Source organism: Neoarius graeffei, chromosome 11 (genome assembly GCF_027579695.1).
Source record: "Neoarius graeffei isolate fNeoGra1 chromosome 11, fNeoGra1.pri, whole genome shotgun sequence".
NCBI lineage: Eukaryota > Metazoa > Chordata > Actinopteri > Siluriformes > Ariidae > Neoarius > Neoarius graeffei.
This window is the reverse complement of record NC_083579.1, coordinates 34,146,716-34,165,635: the sequence shown is the minus strand read 5'-3', so window position 1 is coordinate 34,165,635 and position 18,920 is coordinate 34,146,716. Positions and strand designations below refer to the sequence as shown.

The window sequence follows — 18,920 nt, the reverse complement described above, 5'->3', positions numbered from 1 at the left end:
TTCTATCAAAAGTTCGATCTAAATTGACCATGGTTGCAAAATATTGGCCAACAATATGCAAACACTAGGTATTATGAAAGTAAGATGAAAAAGAAACATTCTATTGCCTTATACTGCAAGACTAAAACAAAATAAAACTGTCAAAACTCACCTTTTCAGTGATAACGTCCGAACAGGTCACCCACGTAACAGAGAGACCGCAAATGGAAGCGCGATCAACTTCTAACTGTTGGAGTGGAAAATCCCATTCTACACATGCAAATTGTTAATGTGTGTCCTTCCCCGCACACAAATAACACGCTACGGTAAAAAATAGACCACAACTCATTTTATAGCTCAGAAATTCATACAAGACCAGCGACCATCGTAACATATTCTGTAAGAAACATATTCTATACCTAACTTTCAGCTTTTGTTTTAAAAAAGAAAATCACAGATTTATAACTAAATGTTTATATGGCTTAGTGATTTTAAGTTACTACTTTTGGTGAGGTAGTGACCTTGACCCTGAGGCTTTCCGTTTAGATCAAAACACACGATCGTATTGGTTTTGGGTCTGCAGAAAATGGAGTTACAACAGTGATCAAATATTTTGCATGATGTTTTATTACGGTTATGATTATTCTGTGAGCGCACCAATCCTTAGGTGTATAAAGTTACAACTTAAAATACAATTCGTGATAAGTGTAGACTTTTCAGTGGACTAGAACCTTTTTAAGGGAATGCGATGTAGTCAACCATTTATCATGTCCCAGATCAAGCCGCCATTTTTCCACAAATTTGCAGAATTTTTGCCAAATTCTGAATAGAGTATTCACATCAAAGATTTAGTTTTATCTGTATTATTTCTTTCATCATTTTATTTCAAATTAAAACCAACATCACCATTCAAAACCGTATAGTTTATTGACTGTGAGTATATTTAGTGCGGTGCCCCAGTTTCTGAGACAGACCCTTATACGGAAGTCATACCTGTGTATCATGTAGACTACACCACTGCAGTGGTCCATATGTAAATAAATAAATAAATAAATAAATAACCAACTGGATTCTGGGAAGGGTAGGATGACCTGGTTCCTTTATGTGCATAAAACTACAATCTAAACATCTCATCTCATTATCTGTAGCCGCTTTATCCTGTTCTACAGGCAAGCTGGAGCCTATCCCAGCTGACTACAGGCGAAAGGCAGGGTACACCCTGGACAAGTCACCAGGTCATCACAGGGCTGACACATAGACAACCATTCACACTCACGGTCAATTTAGAGTCACCAGTTAACCTAACCTGCATGTCTTTGGACTGTGGGGGAAACCGGAGCAAACTCCACACAGAAAGGCCCTTACCAGCCACTGGGTTCGAACCCAGAACCTTCTTGCTGTGAGACGACCGTGCTAACCACTACACCACCGTGCTGTCCATAAATTATTTAACGAAGTTACCGTGAAATATTGTTAAAAATCTCTTACCATCTACTAAAGAAAATAGTCTATTTTTTCCTTCTTAAACCTTTGTTCCAAAAATGTTTTGCATAAAATTATGTCAGAAATGAAAAGTACAGTCCATGTCAGCGTATATAACTGAACCTATACATAGAGTTTGCAGAAACAAACTTCCAGTTGAATTTATTTCCTCATATTCTGGCTATACAAAGGTTGTGCTGTGACATCTAACAAATTCTCTAACACACACTTGCATCTATGTAGATGTGTATGCAAATATCATGAGCAAAGGAAATGGGTTTATAATTACCGGTACAGGGAATGCTGATAAGAACAGAGAGAGAGAGAGAGAGAGAGAGAGAGAGAGAATGAGGAAGTGAGGCTTTCAGGAAGGTTTATATCACCTGTGTGTGACACACACACACACACACTCATACACTCACACAGACAGGACACGGTGCTGAGCCTCTTATTAAACCACACTGATATGCAGGACACACACATGGAGAAGGAGCTCTGCTTGTGATCTCAGAAAAAGGTCAAGAGGTCAAGAGGAACGTCAGCATCAACAAAGCGGTGAACAGTTCAGCAAGAACACGTACGTTGACTTTGACTTCATTTTCCTTTTTCTTCGAAATGAAACGAAATGAATAGAGCTTAGATTGTTTGTACATTTGCATCATCACTCATCATGCCACGCTTCATAATCATATTTTCAGCTTACTTATTTTTTTGCTTGTTTTTTTGTCTTTGTTACTTAAAAAGACTCATTGTTCAAGAACATTTGAGGAATATTTCCTTGGGTGAGGTGAAGCGAAGTGAAAAAAGTGATCCAAAGTAGGGATAGTCTTCTATCAGGTTATATGAACCTGTTCCTTGTTGTAATTGCAGTTTTGAGGTGGGGCTGAAGCAGCACACCCAGAATTTAAACATCACACATCACATCACAACCTGACAATATAATTCCTGAATATCGTTGTATTATCATCAAACAGTAACACTAAATTATCCAAACAATGATCGTTGTTATATTTTCTTCACCTGGTGATTTTTTTTATTTTTTACATCCTGTCAGAAAATTTTCTATCATCGCATAGCACATTGAATTAACATGAAATATGAACTGGGAGAGAAAGCATCGATTCAAACGCTCTCTCTGTCTCTGTTACTCACACTACCATTTATTTAGTGCAGAGTCTCATACAGTTAAATAACCTCATATTAAACTGATAGGAACAGAATCACTCGTTCAGGCCGCAGACAAACCCCAAATTGTGGCACAGTGCCAAATGGGTGTTCCCATCCTTTGTTGAAAGTTTTTAGAGAGGAAAAAAACTGCAGTAAAACTGCATTACACACTAATGAACTCAGCCAGCACTGCACTCTCCTCCCAGTGATCCACCCAGAGACTCGGACACACCTGATCTCACAATACAGCTGATGATATGAATCAGAGGCACTCTACCGATCCCCTTTTGTACATTTTGTAGTGTTACAACCTAAAAATGTGTGTCATATTTGCACACAAAATCGTCAGTAATATTGCGTACACTGGCTGAGAAACCACTAAATTAGTTCTGATCTAATCGGTCTGATCTAATCGGCCTGGAGTCAACCTGTTGGCAGTTAAAGTGGCAAACTAGAAACAGACCTGTTCCTGGAACAACCCAGACTTTATTACATGAACAAATAGTGTCGTGAAGGCCAAGGAGCTAAACAAGCCTGGTAAAAAAAAAAAGTTCTGGAAAATCAGGACTTGCTTGTAAAAATATAAATATACTCTGTTTGAAATAATATAATCTGTAATATAATCTGTTAGGGGGAAAAAAGTAGAAAGAAAATGCAACAACCATGATTCAAAAGTCAGTAACTGGGTAAATACGGGATAAATCAGAGAACGTACCTGTCAACCCATTTCAGAGTCCAGCCTTATAAGCCCTCATAAAACCTTTTATTGAAGACAAAAAAAAATCCTTACAAGCTAAAAATGAGACAACTATATTGAGGCATAATATATTGAAAAACAAAAAACTTCAAGAGCACTTTTTTCACATCATAATTTGCTATATGAAGTTCATGATCGTGTCCATCCATCCATCCATCCATCCATCCATTATCTGTAGCCGCTTTATCCTGTTCTACAGGGTCGCAGGCAAGCTGGAGCCTATCCCAGCTGACTACGGGTGAAAGGCGGGGTTCACCCTGGACAAGTCGCCAGGTCATCACAGGGCTGACACATAGACACAGACAACCATTCACACTCACATTCACACCTACGGTCAATTTAGAGTCACCAATGAACCTAACCTGCATGTCTTTGGACTGTGGGGGAAACTGGAGCACCCGGAGGAAACCCACGCGGACACCATGCAAACTCCGCACAGAAAGGCCCTCGCCGGCCACGGGGCTCAAACCCGGACCTTCTTGCTGGGAGGTGACAGCGCTAACCACTACACCACCGTGCCGCCCCCATGTCCATCTCATAATTCAAAATAATGATATCTCTTTCAGAAATAGGGTCAATATGAATGCACAAGTATGCGCATTCTATACATGTGACTCATCTGAAAAGAATCTACAAGTGGAACGTACAGATGAATTGTAAAACATTTTAACTATTTAATAAACAGCGGAAACAATCTGCCCTTTAAATAGGTCAAACCATTTAGGAAGAAACCTCCTGCCTCATTCTTTTCACCGGGGTTCCCATTGCTTCTCTCTCTGTGTGGTGAGTACACTTTCAAAACTTTCGACTGGAAAAACGGAATGACTCCGTGTTCAGCTCACGATGGCACGAAATGTTATTCGGTTTCATGCGGATGCTTGACTTTCAAGTATGATATCGAAGTCTGAGCTTTCAAGCGCCTAGCAAACCTGGTCGCGGAACGATAATAGCAGAAATGTTGTGAACGAGACCCTCTGCCTGCGTAACCCGATTGTTTCTGGTTCGATTGTTTCGTGCTTAATGCGCACTGTGATCACACGGAAGAAGTATTTGCAGAATAAATTCGAATAATTTGGTGAAAAACTAGGAAGACTATTAAAATACACCCATAAGACAAAAATCTAAAAATCGATAATATTTCGGCTATTCCTTACGTGTTGACAGGTAAGAGAGAAGCAACCAAGAGCCCAAAGCTAACTCTAAACATGATGCTACCACCACTGTGCTTCGCTGTAGGGATGATGCACTGTATTTGTTTTGGTATAACAAATACAAATAAGTTAAACAGAACAAATACTACAGAACAGATTCGCTGATGTTGTTCAGATGCAGCTTAAATGGCATTGTGCAGCTAATATTCAGAAGAGCTTTTCTTGAGTAAGTCATGGTTGGCAATATTAACAAGAAAAGGGCACCAATGCACCTTGCGTCTTTTTTTTTCGTAAAAAGGACAAGTCCAGCAGGTTGTGTGTTTGTGAGAGTCATGACTTGTTATTTTATATGAATTATTTAAAGGGGTGTGGCCAAATGAGTGTCCTGTTGCCATCAATCTGCCACCTTGATTCACATCTATGAGTAATACTCCTCATACAGATTTAATGAATCATACAAGTTGTATCGTAGGTCTCATCTCATCTCATCTCATTATCTGTAGCCGCTTTATCCTGTTCTACAGGGTCACAGGCAAGCTGGAGCCTATCCCAGCTGACTACGGGCGAAAGGCGGGGTACACCCTGGACAAGTCGCCAGGTCATCACAGGGCTGACACATAGACACAGACAACCATTCACACTCACATTCACACCTACGCTCAATTTAGAGTCACCAGTTAACCTAACCTGCATGTCTTTGGACTGTGGGGGAAACCGGAGCACCCGGAGGAAACCCACGCGGACACGGGGAGAACATGCAAACTCCGCACAGAAAGGCCCTCGCCGGCCACGGGGCTCGAACCCGGACCTTCTTGCTGTGAGGCGACAGTGCTAACCACTACACCACCGCGCCGCCCCTGTATCGTAGGTATAACAACCAAATTCCTTAACTGTCAGGAACTACAGAGCAAGTGTGAAGCCAATACAATAACGTCATGAAACAACCGTTAAATTTGAATGCAGCAACAAATCTGGACGCTCCCGTTTTAATTGTTACCGGAAATACAAGTTAATGTGTCTAATTGTTCTAACAGGCTTCACCTTATTATTATTCAAATTCAACTACTAAGTGACTTAAAGATGCAGTTTGTAATCTGGACCTGTTCACAATAATCATCTCAAACATGACTTTGAAAAATTCACTGACCAATCTGATCCCTCCGTATTCCCTTCCAGTGGCTCTGGATTTTTACTTTTTATTTTCAGGCCGGGGTGGCACGGCGGTGTAGTGGTTAGCACTGCCGCCTCACAGCAAGAAGGTCTGGGTTCGAGCCCCGTGGCCGGCGAGGGCCTTTCTGTGCGGAGTTTGCATGTTCTCCCCGTGTCCGCGTGGGTTTCCTCCGGGTGCTCCGGTTTCCCCCACAGTCCAAAGACATGCAGGTTAGGTTAACTGGTGACTCTAAATTGACCGTAGGTGTGAATGTGAGTGTGAATGGTTGTCTGTGTCTATGTGTCAGCCCTGTGATGACCTGGCGACTTGTCCAGGGTGTACCCCGCCTTTCACCCGTAGTCAGCTGGGATAGGCTCCAGCTTGCCTGCTACCCTGTAGAACAGGATAAGTGGTTATGAATAATGGATGGATGGATTTTCAGGCCTTGGCTTGCACTCTTCCAGCCAATAATTAAGCTCCACCCCAACATGTGCTCAGCTCTGACCTTTTTTCTATAAGCAGTAGCTCAAGAGGAATCTGTCAGTTGATTACAAGACATTAGGGAACATGGGGTCGGATGTGGAGGAAAGAAAAGGATTGTGAATGTGTCATTATAACAGCAGTTTGTACTGCAGGAAGCAGCAAACTTGAAAAAATGACAAACTCCTCCTTTGTGTCACGTATCTCATTTGTCATAACCAAAGCATATTTTGCATTTTGTAAGAAACAAGAGATAATAATCAATCGGAGAAAAAAATGTAGAAAATGTAGAAATACTGAACCAGGAGGCACGTACTGAATGATGAATGATAAAGACACAAGCTATACGACAAAAAAGACATGCGGTTAGGTTAACATGGGGCAGCCTTAGGCTGAGGTGCCCTTCCGCGAGGCACCTAATCCCCAACTGCTCCCCAGGCACTGTTAGCATGGCTGCCCACTGCTCTGGGTATGTGTGTGTGCTCATTGCTCACATGTGTGTGTATGTGTGTGTTCACTGCTTCAGATGGGTTAAATGCAGACAGGAATTTCACAAGAGTACGTGTGATGAATAAAGTTGTTAAAAAAAGGACAGCTATGAAAATTAATTATGCACACGCATGCTATATACATGTAATCGCAAATCTGTAAAGTATACAAAGTGAAGAGCAGCAAGGTGGTACAGCAGGAAACATTTTCTCCACACAGCTCCAGGTTTCGATTCTGAACTTGGATTAGGGTCACTGTCTGTCCTAATGTCCATGTTGGTTTCTTCCAGGTTCTCCAGGTTTCTCTTCCATCCCAAAACAGCCAATCGGTAAATTAGTGACTATAAACTGCCCCCGAGATGCCCAGAGTTCCTGGAATAGACCCCAGACATAATTATGCATTATGCATATCAGCTGTACTGTGTTCACTGAATAGACCTCATTTCCTCATGCTATGATCACACACTGTGAGAACGTCAAGTGAGAACCAAACCTGTGTTTGACACTTTTACAATTTGTAACTCATCACTCATCAAATGTTTTTTGGCAACTTTAGAACCAGGATCATGGCACCCATCTACATCGACCTGCCGACAGAAAGCCTCCCGACACTGGCGCTCCTCTCTCTGATCTTCCTCTTTGTCCTTGCCATCACATTCCTCGCTCTCTGTACGAGCTGTAAGAGGTGAGGGCTGTCGTGGAACATGTCTCAGCTATGTGTCTCATTGTCCTTCACGCTCAGGGGCTTTTTATTAATCTGCTCCTTCACTACGGCAACATTCCAGGACAACATGTTCAAGTTTGTCAGCTCGAAGCATCTGTCAGGAATTAGGTGTGACCCAATCATACCAGAGTCTGCAGACAAGAGGCGCATGCCACAGACATTGCACATGCAGTCACTAATACTGTGGTGACAACAAAAAAAAAGAAAATAAACACAAAAATATGAGCGGTACTAAATGAGAGTTATAAAATGGAGTGATACAGAGATGATTTTGAGCTTAAATTAAATTTTAAGCTTTACAACAGCTGAAATAAAAGAGCCAGACTGTGCCAGCGTTAACTTTCATTTAAAGAACAAAAGAAAGAAAAAAGAAAGAAACCTACACTGTTAGAAACAGGGGTACAGTAGGAGTTCATTTCTGTCCCCCATGATATAATCTACACTAATGTATCCCCTACGGTTCATTATTAGACCTCAAGGTACCTATGTGTACCTTTTTAAAGCCAAAATGTATCTTAAAAGTACCAAAAGTACCTTAGAGGTACTTTTCTGAGAGTGTACCAAATGGAAATTCAACTTTTATTATATAAAATATTCAGGTATTATACATTTTTTTCACACTTTTCTGAATTACTAGTAACTTTAAAATGAATCGTCTAAGCCAGGGGTTTCCAAAGTGTGGGAGAGTCAGCCCCCCCTCAGAGAGCAAATAAACAACAGCGCCCCCCTTACAATTTTTGTTGTTGCTATACTTAATGTTCCATTCGTATTTAAAAAAATGGTTGTTATACACATTTTTTTCTTTTACACATTTTAAACATCTGTGCTTTTTGAAAACATCTTTTTTACACATTTAAAACATCTGTGCTTTTTTAAAACATCTTTTTTTATACATTTTAAACATCTGTGCTTTTTAAAAAAACATCTTGTTTTACACATTTTAAACATCTGTGCTTTTTTAAAACATTTTTTACACATTTTAAACATCTGTGCTTTTTTAAAACTTTTTTTTTTTACACATTTTAAACATCTGTGCTTTTTTAAAACATTTTTTACACATTTTAAACATCTGTGCTTTTTAAAAAAAAAAAACATCTTGTTTTACACATTTTAAACATCTGTGCTTTTTTAAAACTTTTTTTTACACATTTTAAACATCTGTGCTTTTTTAAAACATTTTTTACACATTTTAAACATCTGTGCTTTTTTTTAAAAAAAAACATCTTGTTTTACACATTTTAAACATCTGTGCTTTTTTAAAACATTTTTTTTTTACAAATTTTAAACATCTGTGCTTTTTTAAAAACATCTTGTTTTACACATTTTAAACATCTGTGCTTTTTTAAAACATTTTTTGCACATTTTAAACATCTGTGCTTTTTTAAAACATTTTTTGCACATTTTAAACATCTGTGCTTTTTAAAACATTTTTTACACATTTTAAACATCTGTGCTTTTTTTAAAAACATCTTGTTTTACACATTTTAAACATCTGTGCTTTTTGAAAACATCTTTTACATCTGTGCTTTTTTAAAACACCTTTTTTACACATTTTAAACATCTGTGCTTTTTTAAAACATTTTTTTACACATTTTAAACATCTGTGCTTTTTTAAAACATTTTTACACATTTTAAACATCTGTGCTTTTTTAAAACATCTTTTTACACATTTTAAACATCTGTTCTTTTTTTAAAACATCTTGTTTTACACATTTTAAACATCTGTGCTTCTTTAAAATATTGTTTACACATTTTAAACATCTGTGCTTTTTTAAAAACATCTTGTTTTACACATTTTAAACATCCGTGCTTTTTTAAAACATTTTTTACACATTTTAAACATCTGCTTTTTAAAAAACATCTTGTTTTACACATTTTAAACATCTGTGCTTTTTAACACATCTTTTTTTTACACATTATAAACATCTGTGCTTTTTAAAACATCTTTTTTTCACACATTTTAAACATCTGTGCTTTTTTTTAAAACATCTTGTTTTACACATTTTAAACATCTCATAGCATCGTTAGCTAGCACCTCTTGGCAGACAACACACTGTGGCAGTGGAGCATCTTCAGATCCAGTCCATGAAAATCCAAACTTTAGATAATCGTGGTCATACTTCCTTCTTTTTTTGCTTGGCCCAGACTCTGTCTCCTCACTCACTGTAGCTTTAGGTACTAAAAATCGATCCATTTTGTCTCTGGTAAAGGCTAGCTGAAGTTTGCTAAATGTCCATAATAGTAACTTATTCTGGTTTATTTTTCCTCACGTTGCGCCCCCCTGAAGAACTCTGGCACCCCCTAGGGGAGGCGCGCCCCACACTTTGAAAAGCCCTGGACTAAGCAATAAATGAGCAGAATTATTGACACCCTTTAAGAGAATTATTGTCCAAAATAAACAGTACACACGACTTACATTTTCAACCATTTGCAGAAATACCTTTCCCTTACACATTCCTCATTTATAATAATAATAATAATAATAATAATAATAATAATAATAATAATAATAATAATAATTATTATTATTATTATTATTGGCACCATCAATAGACTACTGAAAAAAAATGTCTAAAAAAATTTCGAAAATTTTTTTTTTAATTGCTCTGAATATCCAGGAACTCTCCTGATCTCTTTCTCCTTTTTTTGTCTCCGTTGACCATTTCACATTTCCCTGGGGTATGTACGAAGTTGCACATGTGTAAGATAGTCATATGTCGCTTTGTAGAAAACCAAAGAGCTTTTTGACATAAAGGAGACACTTGATTGTTGAGATGCATGATTTAGTCATGTTTATTACTTTATTAATTAGGGGTGTGAAGAAAATAAATACTTTTTAAATCAGAATATTGGGCCAAAGGTCTGTGATACAGCTGCACTGATTTACAAGCAAGATCTCTCTCTCTCTCTCTCTCTCTCTCTGTGTGTGAGAGAGAGAGAGAGAGAGAGAGAGAGAGAGAGAGAGCAATAGGCAACCCTCAAAATTGTTTACAAGCGTTCAAGGTGGAGGGCCTTAAAGAATGACACATCATACTTTTTATCAGTTTATAGTTACATTTAATGTCATGGATTGTCCTTGAAACAAGTTAGTTCCTGTTCTCACTTAAGTTATAGCCGTTATAAACAGTAGCTTTCCTCACCAGCCTCTCTCTCTCTCTGAAAGTTAATAAGATTTTATTTTAAAAATGAGCATAGAAGCATAAACTCCTCAGTCCTGAAGATATCAGAAAACTTTAACTGAAAAGAAATTTAAATCCTGAATCGGGCCTGAATCAAAACAGATCAGATCAAGAGGGAATCGATATGTAGTGAATTGTTAGTAGTTCATTGTTTTTGTATTATATCATGCACTACATATTGAGATGTACAGTGTCTTGCAAAAGTATTCATCCCCCTTGGTGTTTGCCCTGTTTTGTCGCATTACAAGCTGGAATTAAAATGGATTTTTGGAGGGTTAGCACCATTTGATTTACACAACATACCTACGACTTTAAAGGTGATTTTTTTTCTTTTTTAATTGTGACACAAACAATAATTAAGATGAAAAAACAGAAATCTAGAGTGTGCATAAGTATTCTCCCCCTTTCGTATGAAACCCCTAAATAAGAGCTGTCCAACCAATTCACTTCATAAGTCACATAATTAGTTGATTAAAATCCACCTGTGTGCAATCAAAGTGTCACATGATGTCTGTATAAATCAACCTGTTCTGGAAGGACCCGGACTCTCCAACACTACTAAGCAAGCAACATGAAAACCAAGGAGCCTCCAAACAGGTCAGAGACAAAGTTGTGTAGAAGTATAGATCAGGGAGGGTTGGGTTATAAAAAATATCCCAAGCTTTGAATATCCCACGGAGCACCATTAAATCCATTATAGCAAAATGGAAAGAATATGGCACCGCTACAAACCTGACAAGAGAAGGCAGCCCACCAAAACTCACAGACCAGGCAAGGAGGGCATTAATCAGAGATGCAACAAAGACACCAACGATAATGCTAAAGGAGCTGCAAAGATCCACAGCGGAGATGGGAGTATCTGTCCATAGGACCACTTTAGGCTGTACAATCCGCAGAGTGAGGCTTTATGGAAGAGTGGCCAGAAAAAAGCCATTGCTTAAAGAAAAAAAAAACACGTTTGGAGTTTGCCCAACAGCATGTTTCAGACTCCCCAAACACATGGAAGATTCTCTGGTCAAATGAGACTAAAATTGAACTTTTTGGCCATCATGAGAAATGCCATGTGTAGTTCAAACCCAATACTTCCCAACACCCTGTGAACACCATTCCTACAGTGAAGCATGGTGGTGGCAGCATCATGCTGTGGGGATATTGTTCATCTGCAGGGACAGGAAAGCTGGTCAGGACTGAAGGAAAGATGGATGGCACTAAATACAGGGCAATTCTGGAGGAAAACCTGTTTGAGTCGGCCAGAGGTTTGAGATTGGGACGAAGGTTCACATTCCAGCAGGATAATGACCCTCAACATACTGCTAAAGCTACTGGAGTGGTTTAAAGGGAAACATTTAAATGTCTTGGAATGGCCTAATCAAAGCCCAGACCTCAATCCAATTGAGAATATGTGGCATAACTTGAAGCTTTCTGTACACCAACGCAACCCATCTAACTTGAAGGAGTTGGAGCAGTTTTGCCTTGAGGAATGGGCAAAAATCTCAGTGGCTAGATGTGCTAAGCTAACAGAGACATACCCCAAGAGACTTGCAGCTGTAATTGCAGCAAAAGGTGGCTCTACAAAGTATTGACTGTGGGGGATAAATACCTATGCACACTCCAGATTTCTGTTTTTTTTTATTTGTGTCACAATAAAAAAATAAAAAACAAATTGCACCTTTAAAGTTGTAGGCATGTTGTGTAAATCAAATGGTACCCACGCCCTAAAAATCCATTTTAATTCCAGCTTGTCATGCGACAAAACAGGACAAACACCAAGGGGGATGAATACTTTTGCAAGACACTGTATATCATATTTTCTGAAAAGGGGGGAGATTAGGTATAAGATTAGAATAAACCAAATATAAGATTATTAAATCTATTTCTGGACATTTTTATTCATTTTCAGCTTGAACTAGCATTGTTCTATTGGTAGATCATTTTGTTAGAATTAAGCACTTATGTCCAGAAAGAAGCAAACTTAGCTGCCAATAAAATAAAATAAAAATAATAATAATAATAACAATAATAATAATAATAATAATAATAATAATAATAATAATAATAATAATATAAAGCTTGATATGAGTAAAAAAAAAGTCTAGAAATGGGTTTAATAAGCTTAGAGTTAGGTTATTGTATTCCTGTAATAGGAAATGAGATAAATGTGACTATATTCAAAATATCTTGCTATCATTATTACAGGACCATAAAAGATTAACTGTAATTCAGAATTCCCACAGAGCTGCACTCACACATTTTCCTACGAAAGGTGCCAATAATTGTGGCGTTGACTGTAAATAAGGGGACTTTTAAAAAGGCTAAAGTTTGAGGTTTTGGTGTCAGTCTGCAGGGGAGCAGTAGAAGATCTCAGGATTTCAAAAAGTGTTTGGGTTTAAAATAAAAATGATCATTTTAGCCACTAGAGGGCAGCCAAAAATGTGGACACCAGTTTGAGAAAGGTGTCATACAGTGGCATGATGATGACAGCATATTGCCGTAAATGTTGTTAATGTATTTTTATTAAATTTATGCTAATAAATGCTTTTGTGGTGTTTAACAGGCACTCGTTTGATGTGGATAACAGCAGTACGGTGAACAAGAACGCCACCCTGGTTCGAGTTGTAAGCAAAGCCGTTATTTCATTTTATCCATTGTATCCAGATTTGCTTTGTCAGGTTTTAAAGTGTTTGTCAATGTGTGAACAGGTAAAGCCGGGAGATGTTGACGACACCGTTCCTAAAAGAAGTAAGCATCACAACAAGAGCGCTCTACATTCCTGTCTGTAACTTTCTCAGCATTCATATGACCAACTGACCAAATGTCCTTTACTCTTATCTCAGCAGCTATCACTGTGTTGCCCGAGGACTTACAGCTCGACCCAAATCAAAAGTTCAAACCGTGGAGGAGTCACACGCTAGGCACGCCTCTGTCCTTCTCTACACATTTGTACGATAAGAATAAGCAGCGTCATTGATGGCGCCCCTCTGATTGAACTTTACTGACAGACCTTGAACACATTATGTTCTGTTCCTACATGATAAAACGTGCGGTCCGCCAAAAGAAAAACACTATTTTGAGCCACATCTATCATATCTGTGTGAAAACCATACTGAAAAAATTGCTTTATGCTAAACTCACTCCTCAGTTATTGCACTCTGACAGAAAAGGTATGATAACAAGACAGTTGTTAGAGAACGACTTAGGAGAGCCAACACTGGAGTGATAAAGTAAAGCATAGTTCTGGATTTCATAAAGGTTTTGTCATTTACTTGCGCCCTCAAGAGGAAAATGAGGCCTGATGGTGCATTTACTTTGAGCTAACAGCATTGCTAGGCATGTTTACTTTCAGCTGGAAGTACAGTATTAGCTGCCTATTAGCTGTCTGCATTTACTCAGAGCTATCAAACTAAAGTTACCTGTTTGCTAGTTATGCTAGTAAAGCTAGCAAGGGTTAGCATCGCTCCATTCATAAATTTTTTTTTTTTTAAAAGCACAGGTGTAAGAAATGAGATGGTTCTTAGGAAAAAGTCTTCGGTCAGTCGGTCGGTCGGGTTCAATCCCCGAACTGATAACCTGCATCGTTAGTTTTTCTTTGGCTAATCAGACACAAGGTACACCACCACTCTTGCCAGAGCGGTTAGGTGCCTTACTCAAGGGCACTTAAGCCAGTCCTGCTAGTCCAGGGAATCGAACCAGCAACCTTTTGGTCCCAAAGCTGTTTCTCTAACCATTACACTATGGCTTCCCCTAAAAAGTCTTAAGTTTTATATAACACTGGAGTCATACATTAAAAAGTATTTGAGGTTACTTAAGATTTTCAGAAAGGCTTTGTGATGTTCTTAGCAGCGTTAGCCAGTTGCTAGTGGTGTTAACTTTGCTCTAGAAGCATTAGCCAATCTTGCTAACTTTATTTAGCTACTTTTGCTAGTGTTCTTAACTAAAGCTAGCTTCATTCAGAAGCAAATGCTATTCTTTAATAATAATAATAATAATAATAATAATAATAATAGCCCTGTGATGACCTGGCGACTTGTCCAGGGTGTACCCCGCCTTTCGCCCGTAGTCAGCTGGGATAGGCTCCAGCTTGCCTGCGACCCTGTAGAAGGATAAAGCGGCTAGAGATAATGAGATGAGATGAGATAATAATAATAATAATAATAATAATAATACAGACGTAAGAAATGAGACGGCTACTAGAGAAATCCTAACCAAAGCTGCTGTTCTCCAACATTGGAGTAATACACTAAATAGTATTTCAAATTGCGTACAGTTTTCATTCAGGTTTTGTGATGTTCTTAGCAGCGTTAGCCAGTTGCTAGTGTTGTTAACTTTGATCTAGAAGCGTTCGCTAATCTTGCTAACTTTATTTCACTACTTTTCCTAGTGTTGTTAACTCAAGCTAGCTTCATTCATAAGCAAAGCATATTCTTTAATAATAATAATAATAAAATAATAATAATAATAATAATAATAATAATACAGATGTAAGAAATGAGACGGCTACTAGAGAAATCCTAACCAAAGCTGCTGTTCTCCAACATTGGAGTAATACACTAAATAGTATTTCAAATTGCGTACAGTTTTCATTCAGGTTTTGTGATTTTCATACACCATCAGGCAGAAAATGGGGCCCTACTGTGTTTATTTGAACCTAGCAGTTGGTGTTCCCTCGCTGTTTGTGCTGCTAAGGTTACGGTATCAATGCTAGCCATTTGCTAGTGTGGCTAGTCTTGTTTGCTTTGAGCTAGCAGTGTAACAGTTGCTAGTGTCGCTAGTTCTGTTAATTTAGCAGTGCATCTTATTTGCATGCGGACATTTTTCAGAATAGAGTCCAAAGAGAAAATTAAAAGTGCTGCAAGATTTCAAATTCTGAGTACTCTAAGAAAGTACTCCCATCTCTGAAAGGATGACTTATACATATTTAGAACGTCGTTTACAAATCTCATCTCATTATCTCTAGCCGCTTTATCCTTCTACAGGGTCACAGGCAAGCTGGAGCCTATCCCAGCTGACTACGGGCGAAAGGCGGGGTACACCCTGGACAAGTCGCCAGGTCATCACAGGGCTGACACATAGACACAGACAACCATTCACACCTACGGTCAATTTAGAGTCACCAGTTAACCTAACCTGCATGTCTTTGGACTGTGGGGGAAACCGGAGCACCCGGAGGAAACCCACGCGGACACAGGGAGAACATGCAAACTTCACACAGAAAGGCCCTCGCCGGCCATGGGGCTCGAACCCAGGACTTTCTTGCTGTGAGGCGACAGCGCTAACCACTACACCACTGTGCCGCCCTCGTTTACAAATAGCCGACTAAAAAATTATGAAAAGCATCATACAAAAACGATGCTTGATAGAAATAATAATGTACACAATTCAACCTTCTCTGTTTAGCGTACGCATGACTGGAGTTTTCATAAGTAATGTCTTCTAAGGATGTCATGTCGTTCAAAAATTTTTTACATTTAAAAACAGATCATTATTATATGTTTGTAACACCATGATGTACTTTTGTCCTGCAGAACGCAACCCAGAGATGACGGTGAACGGTGACATGGTGAATCTGTAGGGTGTTTGATGATGAGTATGTATGATAAACGCTTGTTTCCTGTAGTTTACTCACGACGTAAACTAGCAATAAATAAAGCTTCTGTTTTTGATCCATCAGTGCTCTTATCTCCAACAGGAACGGCACCATTATGCACAGGATTTAACCACATCTGTCATGGAATTAAGTCTCAAACTGTGTCTACGCACACTGAAATTGCTTATCCTGAAAAACTGATAAAACCTCTCAAAAAAGCCACTGCCCACACCTTTCTGTTGCCATGCTATGGACTTAGCACATCTACGAAACTGCTGGAGGGAAGAAAATTCCTGAAGTCTTCATGAGTGGAGCTTGAAATGGATCCATATTTTACATCATGACCCACTGTGCAATGGGCCAAATCTTCTGGCTAGCACAGGAATCGAATGATTGATCTTGGTGGTACTGATATTAACATCACAAGCATGAGTAAGAATTTCCAGGGTTCTAGCACACCACAGAGGAATCTGCTCTACGTTTGCCAGAAAGAACTGAAACATTCAAGCTTACTCGAACCATCCCTCCATAAAGGGTCCTCAAGCATTCTAGCTTTCTAAAGGGGTTCGACATGAAACCTCTTTTGTCTGAAGGGGAAACCATATATTAAGGGTTCCTTGAATGAGACAAACCCTTTAGGATGCTCACTGAAAGGGTTTTAGACTGGGATAGGAACTTTCAGTATGAGATTTAGCTCCACAGTGAGTTTCATGCAAATGCACAGATCCACATCTATAGTTCATTTCTAAAACAATAATATGTTTAAAGTAATATCAAAATCAGCTATCTGTATGAGGTGTAGGTCACTTTATCTTGCTAACATATGAGGTGTTACATATTATAAAAATGTGTGTGTGGATTTCTAAGTTTACCGGTGTTGGGGAATCTGCAATTTCTGAAATGAAGTTGACATGAACTTCTGAGAATTTCAGCACACTAAAAGCACAGTATTTCTAAAGTTATCCCATATCTCATAATATTTTTAGTATAAATATGGAGGTGATTATAGAAAATTGCATATGCTGATTGGTCGAGAAATTCAGGCTATTTCTCGATAATCACCTCGAGCAACTTGGCAGAATGGCGGCCGATCACTTCGTCACCGTAAGTGAGGAAGAATTACAAATTATGAAAGAAAATGCTGTTCTTAAAAGCACTAAAGATGCTACAAAGTTTGGTCTGAAACTATTCAAAGGTAAGGTGGAATTGTGATTTATTTTACCTATTTCAAAAAGTATTTTATGTGAGTCGGCATAGATAAGTGACACAAGTCTGTGCTGTGCCGTTATTACATTTGCATGCCGCTTTTGAAGTTTGAAATGAATTATTTTTGAATACGATTTTTTTATTTATTTGAAATAATCACCTGTGTGTTTATACTAAAATAATTATCTGCCTCAGGCTCAGTGAATATTAGTGACTAACTGTTAAATGCTGTATTACTAACCTAAATATAAGCAATTAATAACCAACAATGATTAACCTAACAGGTAAAAATTAAATAGTAGTTTTGGTAAAGCTACTTGGTAAGTTATTTCCCGTTATCAAAAGAAACTAGGATCAGTTTAATAGTTTGTACGAAACCAAAACTGACCTATATAAAAGGTGAGCACATTCCAGCTCACACTACAGATTGTTTGTATAACCGGTTCACACTAGGCCTCATTCATCAATCATGTTGTGAGTAATTTTTTTCTTAGGCCAAACCGAACTAAAAATTCCCACCAGATGTACAAAAGTTTCCCTGATTTTCTTCATACTCACATGCACATGTTAATCAATGGCAAAAAGCTGTAAATTACCAAGTGCTGATTTATATTTAGCCACACACCAAACACCATAAAGGCAAAGCTCACAGAGAGCTGAAAACGACAAAATGGCAACTAAACGCCGAATATTCCAGTAATGCAGCTCAGCCACTGCAGCGCATCTCTCTCGACACATACTCATTATTCCTCCTTTTATAGGGTACCATTTTATTTTGTCCTAATTAAATGGCAAGTCTAATTTATGTTAATTTATGGATTCTTTTGCACCACTTTCAGTTCAGGTCATGACAATTACAATAACTCGTTAATTATACGATTTGAAGCTAACCAATCGAGGTTGAGATTTCTGAGTCTCCTTATTTACATAAACTCAGAAGCTAAACTAACTGGATTTTCATGAATGCTGTATTTCATGTGAATACTCTGTAAAAAAAATTGAGCGTAAGCTTGTTTGTATTCAACATGATAAATGAGGCCCATTGTGAGCCACCATCAGTTAATCAGTAATCACTTACAGTCATGCTTCATGGAATAGGGTGTGAGCCGCTGGATAACCAAGCACGTCGTGTGTATTCGTGTGACTGACGATATGCAAATAGTTAACTCTTTATAATCTAATTTCTTTTAAACTATTTTTCGATCTATGTGTATGCAACACACGATGTTGTGAAAATAAATGAGAGAAAACATTTATATCTGTCATGTTGCTCCTTTTCATTCTTTTCCTCACTCAGAGGAGGAACTCTGGTCTCTGTTGTGCCTCAAGCTAAAACTGTAAACTAGACGTCCAACACAATCAGGACAAGCAGGCTTCTCTACCTAGCTATCAATCATGTTTCCTGTTACTTCAGAAAACTCTCACTTACACTCGCCTTAAGGTGTTATAGGCTGACCATACCTTGTAATAACAGCTGTCTCTTAGGTAAATTATCCTTTAAGATGTTTTGCTTGACATGTTACAGAAGAAAATAAATTAAATCAAGCTTTTCTTTCACTAACAGCTGTTTTGA

At 38.3% G+C, this 18,920-nt stretch overlaps 1 protein-coding gene across 4 annotated transcripts; it reads left to right on the top strand.

Moving 5' to 3' along the window:
* The first annotated feature begins 1,829 nt into the window (after positions 1-1,829).
* si:ch73-204p21.2 (uncharacterized) lies at positions 1,830-18,603 on the top strand. 4 transcript variants are annotated; one of them, XM_060933748.1, is made up of 7 exons: positions 1,830-2,038; positions 7,211-7,339; positions 13,112-13,172; positions 13,257-13,296; positions 13,395-13,497; positions 16,080-16,141; positions 16,244-18,603. In XM_060933748.1, the coding sequence occupies exons 2-6, from the start codon at positions 7,221-7,223 to the stop codon at positions 16,108-16,110; spliced, it is 354 nt and encodes a 117-aa protein (XP_060789731.1). In that variant the 5' UTR covers positions 1,830-2,038; positions 7,211-7,220; the 3' UTR covers positions 16,111-16,141; positions 16,244-18,603. The 4 variants fall into 4 exon arrangements, with proteins under 4 accessions (XP_060789731.1, XP_060789730.1, XP_060789734.1 ...); XM_060933747.1 differs by having other exon boundaries at positions 1,832-2,038; positions 13,392-13,497; XM_060933751.1 differs by having other exon boundaries at positions 1,834-2,038; positions 13,395-13,469.
* Positions 18,604-18,920: the final 317 nt, after the last annotated feature.